We start from the raw sequence: 4,870 nt of genomic DNA on the forward strand, positions 1-4,870 counted from the left end.
AGCTGCAGAATGGTGCAGGGATTCCAGGCTAGGCCATTCCTGGCTGGGTCTATAAGCAGAAGGAGTGCTTTTTCTAAACGGCATTTCTATGGTTCTTCAATGGGGCTAGGATGTAAACGTGTTTCTGCTTCAAAGGAAAGCAGCTAGGAGAAAGTTTCTTTTGCCAGTTTGTGAGGGAGCTGGAAAGCTGCAGAATGGTGTAGGGGATTCCAGGCTAGGCCATTCCTGGCTGGGTCTATAGGCAGAAGGAGTGTTTTTTGTAATGCGAATTTCTATGGTTCTTCAATGGGGCTAGGATGTAAACGTGTTTCTGCTTCAAAGGAAAGCAGCTAGGAGAAAGTTTCTTTTGCCAGTGTGTGATGCAGCTGGAAAGCTGCAGAATGGTGCAGAGGATTCCAGGCTAGGTCATTCCTGACTGGGTCTATAAGCAGAATGAATGCTTTTTGTAAAGCGAATTTCTATGGTTCTGCTCTCGCTCAGCTTCAAACCATTCCCCTTGCCTTGTCTTTAGACACCCTTATGGAAAAAGTCTCTCTGCAGCCTTCCTGCTGCAGGTTCCCTTCAGGTACTGGGAGGTAGTTTTAAAGTCTCCCTGGAGTCTTGTCCCCTTCAGGCTGAGCAGCCCCAGCTCCCTCAGCCTATCCTCTTAGAAGTGCTCCAGCCCTTGGCTCATCCTCGTGGTCCTGCTCTGAACTGGTTCCAGCAGTTTTTCGTTCTTCAGCTGGACTGTGGCCATGTGGAATGTTTTGGGTTGTGCTTTTGCCTTTGCATGCTGAAAGACTTCCTGTGTTACCTTAGTAGTACGTTTCATGTGCAAGGTTCCTGTCTGTGATCTCTTGCTGCTGGGGAAGTCATGAGCTACCTGTGGGGGTGTGAAATGCAATAAGCTTCGATCGCGTTGCCTGCACGGATGTGAGGGGACAAAGTACTGCTGAGAAGCTTTTTTGTACCATTCTCTTCCCCCTTCCCCTCTTGCCTTTAAGGGAACACACACAAGGAGAAGCTTACTGAGCGCCCTCTGACATGCTGTAGGAATTCTTTGCTTTGCAGTGTTTTACACTGTGGCTCTTCAAACCTGTAACCCATCTGCTTTCCATTGCCAGCGAGCTGACCATCCGTACTACCGTCGCCTTGAATGCCTCCAACCAGCAGTGTTTGCTGCCAGACAGACACCTTGAGAAGACAGAGGACATGGTTAAGTTCATGAAGGATATCTTGGATGGTGCTGCTGAAGTAAGTCTTTGTTGTGGCTTGAGATATATTGGTTGGTGTTTGGTTTTTCCCCCCTTAGCTGCGGTGGCTCCGATTGTTACGCCGTGTGATTTATCTTCCTGTCCTGGCTGTCTTCCCGTGTTGGGTGCTGGCAGTGAATACGTGGTGAGGAGTGCTTGGGGTGTGCCATCCTTTGCTGTTCTCACTGTGGGAACTCCAAGAGCCATGGAATGGGTGCGTTATGAGTGATGCACAATTAATAATCAATATTAATGTTGGTATCCAGGCAAAGGTTGTTAATAACTACAACCAACCTGTTTCTTATCATTCAGTCTCTGCAGAAAGCTTATTTACAAGGTTCAAAGCACACAGCTGGGGTATTTGTACACTTAGAATCGTGGAATCAGCCAGGTTGGAAGAGACCTCCAAGCTCATCCAGCCCAACCTAGCCCCCAGCCCTCTCCAGTCAGCTAGGCCATGGCACTAAGTGCCTCATCCAGGCTTTTCTTGAGCAGCTGCAGGGATGGCGACTCCCTAGGCAGCCTCTGTGGTCTGAGAGTAGAGCAGCAACTTGCTGTTAGTTTGCTGTGATGGTCTCAAACAACTGTGGGAGAGTTTGGCCTGAGCCTGTTGGAATGCTTAGCCTTACTGGAGGAGCTGGGAGCGTCTGGGCAGCATGAAATGCAAGAGCAATTGCTTTTCACTTCCTTCTTAAGGGACTTAAGGGTTGGGAGGTCTGAGGAATGAACTGTTGGGATCATAACTGCAAAGTGTCAGCAGTTTTGACATGGTTCCATTTGACATTGCAGGCACAGGCTGGTGATGGACTTCTGCAACGAAGCAAGAGAGTCATCTATGAGGCCAAGGCTGCTGTAATGGTAGAGTTCATTGCTTATTCAGTGAGGTGATGCTCTTGTCAGTCAAGAAGGACTTAGTTGCAGAGGCTTTGGAAATGCTTTGATGTAAGCTTGTTGCCATGCTGTGCCTAGTGTATCTATTGTCACTATTTAGAACTAGGCTTAAACCAAATGAACTTCTTGATTAAAACAGCCAATCATGTCTGCCACAGTTCTAACTGTTCCACCTGCATGAATTTCACATTTTTCACTCTGCTGTTAGTCTGACATATTTTAAGGGACAGAATAATGAAAATCCAACCTCTTTTCCTTGAGCTTTTTGCCATGGCATCAGAGGTTCTTTTGTGTTCTGAGCAATGTTTTGGTTCTAGTTTTGGCTCAGGCTAGTGTGAAGTGTCTCTGGATCGAGGTCCTTGTGGTCCCTTCTGACCCTGACTGATTCTATGATTCTAGCAAGCAGCTTTTGACTTAAAAACCTCTGAGGTCACTGCAGCACCTCTCTATGGAATAAAAGAAAGGGATTTTGCTGCACTGCTGAGAACTGTTTCCAGCTCTGAGCCTTTGTTTTTGTGGTTGTTTTTGGTTCGTGTTTATAAACAGCAGTAGCTAAGCAATCCTCTCTGAGCTATGGACCAGAATCTGCTGCATCCTGTGCAAGAAGCAGATCCCAGTGTGATCTGATGCAGCTGTAGCACTTCCTAACTGCTAGGTTTGGGAGGAGGGCATGTGTCTCAGTCGTTTCTGAGCTGTGATAGCAATCAGGTGTCTGCTTAAGTCTTGAACCTCTGCCACGTGCTGCCACGTTCACCAGATCTTTCTCCCGGCTTCAGGGAGAGAAGGAGTGTACAGCTCCCAGAGTGGGTGTCAGAAGCGATGTGAAGTGAAAGGGGTTTGCTGTGGTCATGCAGAAAGTTGTGTGAGGGAATCTGGCAGTTTGGTTTTTGATTTCTTCAGTCTCTAAAGTTTTTCTTGGAGCAGCTTCACTGCAATACTTTTAAATGCACAGAGTATCAGCACAGGCCCTTTTAGACAGTCCTCCAGCTTTGTTGCAGGTCCCTTTCAGATACTGCAGCGTAGCTCGAACCTCTGCCTTCTCTTCTGCAGCCTCAACAGCCCCAGTTCCTTCAGTCCTGCTTCCCAGGAGAGGTGCCATTCCTGCCTGGGTCTATAAGGAGAAGGAGTGCTTTTTCAAAACGGCATTTCTATGGCTCTTCAATGGGGCCAGGATGTAAACGTGTTTCTGCTTCAAAGGAAAGCAGCTAGGAGAAAGGTTCTTTTGCCAGTGTGTGATGCAGCTGGAACGCTGCAGAATGGTGTAGGGGATTCCAGGCTAGGTCATTCCTGACTGGGTATACACGCAGAAGGAGTGCTTTTTCTAACCGGCATTTCTATGGTTCTTCAATGGGGCCAATATGTAAACGTGTTTCTGCTTCAAAGGAAAGCAGCTAGGAGAAAGTTTCTTTTGCCAGTGTGTGACGCAGCTGGAAAGCTGCAGAATGGTGTAGGGGATTCCAGGCTAGGTCATTCCTGACTGGGTCCATAAGCAGAAGGAGTGCTTTTTGAAAAGCGAATTTCTATGGTTCTTCAATGGGGATAGGATGTAAACGTGTTTCTGCTTCAAAGGAAAGCAGCTAGGAGAAAGTTTCTTTTGCCTGTGTGTGAGGGAGATGGAAAGCTGCACAGTGGTGCAGGGGATTCCAGGCTAGGTCATTCCTGACTGGTTCTATAAGGAGAAAGAGTGCTTTTTGTAAACGGCATTTCTATGGCTCTTCAATGGGGGTAGGATGTAAACGTGTTTCTGCTTCAAGGGAAAGCAGCTAGGAGAAAGGTTCTTTTGCCAGTGTGTAGCTGCAGAATGGTGCACGGGATTCCAGGTTAGGCCATTCCTGGCTGGGTCTACATGCAGAAGGTATGCTTTTTGTAAAGCGAATTTCTATGGTTCTTCAATGGGGATAGGATGTAAACGTGTTTCTGCTTCAAAGGAAAGCAGCTAGGAGAAAGTTTCTTTTGCCAGTGTGTGACGCAGCTGGAAAGCTGCAGAATGGTGCAGGGGATTCCAGGCTAGGCCATTCCTGGCTGGGTCTACACGCAAAAGGAGTGCTTTTTCTAACCGGCATTTCTATGGTTCTTCAATGGGGCTAGGATGTAAACGTGTTTCTGCTTCAAAGGAAAGCAGCTAGGAGAAATTTTCTTTTGCCAGTGTATGACGCAGCTGGAAAGCTGCAGAATGGTGCAAGGGATTCCAGGCTAGGTCATTCCTGACTGGGTCTATAAGCAGAAGGATTGCTTTTTGTAAACCGAATTGCTATGTTTCTTCAATGGGGATAGGATGTAAACGTGTTTCTGCTTCAAAGGAAAGCAGCTAGGAGAAAGTTTCTTTTGCCAGTGTGAGTGAGCTGGAAAGCTGCAGACTGGTGCAGGGGATTCCAGGCTAGGCCATTCCTGGCTGGGTCTACACACAGAAGGACTGCTTTTTGTAAAGTGAATTTCTATGGTTCTTCAATGGGGCTAGGATGTAAACGTGTTTCTGCTTTAAAGGAAAGCAGCTAGGAGAAAGTTTCTTTTGCCAGTGTGTGAGGGAGCTGGAAAGGTGCAGAATGGTGCAGGGGATTCCAGGCTAGGTCTTTCCTGACTGGGTCTATAAGCAGAAGGATTGCTTTTTCTAAACCGAATTTCTATGTTTCTTCAATGGGGCTGGGATGTAAACGTGTTTCTGCTTCAAAGGAAAGCAGCTAGGAGAAAGTTGCTTTTGCCAGTGTGTGACGCATCTGGACAGCTGCAGAATGGTCCAGGGGATTCCA

The 4,870-nt window shown here is 47.3% G+C and overlaps 1 protein-coding gene across 4 annotated transcripts; it reads left to right on the forward strand.

The window, feature by feature from the left end:
* The first annotated feature begins 613 nt into the window (after positions 1-613).
* Positions 614-2,280, forward strand: LOC135173968 (protein disulfide-isomerase TMX3-like). Of its 4 annotated transcripts, none has more exons than XR_010301617.1 (3): positions 614-800; positions 1,104-1,233; positions 2,022-2,280. XR_010301617.1 is itself a non-coding variant. In XM_064141197.1 (3 exons), exons 1-3 carry the CDS (start codon positions 854-856, stop codon positions 2,118-2,120), a joined length of 246 nt encoding a protein of 81 aa, XP_063997267.1. In that variant the 5' UTR covers positions 839-853; the 3' UTR covers positions 2,121-2,280. The 4 variants fall into 4 exon arrangements, 1 of the variants encoding a protein (XP_063997267.1); XM_064141197.1 differs by lacking the exon at positions 614-800 and adding an exon at positions 839-870; XR_010301618.1 differs by lacking the exon at positions 614-800 and adding an exon at positions 898-912.
* The last annotated feature ends 2,590 nt before the right edge of the window (positions 2,281-4,870 follow it).

This window comes from Pogoniulus pusillus, unplaced genomic scaffold, assembly GCF_015220805.1.
Source record: "Pogoniulus pusillus isolate bPogPus1 unplaced genomic scaffold, bPogPus1.pri scaffold_170_arrow_ctg1, whole genome shotgun sequence".
Classification (NCBI taxonomy): Eukaryota; Metazoa; Chordata; class Aves; order Piciformes; family Lybiidae; genus Pogoniulus; species Pogoniulus pusillus.

Coding starts and splice junctions, on each gene's coding strand:
- LOC135173968 (XM_064141197.1), top strand. Junction 1,234..2,021: donor TCTTGGATGGTGCTGCTGAA/GTAAGTCTTTGT, acceptor TTGACATTGCAG/GCACAGGCTGGTGATGGACT.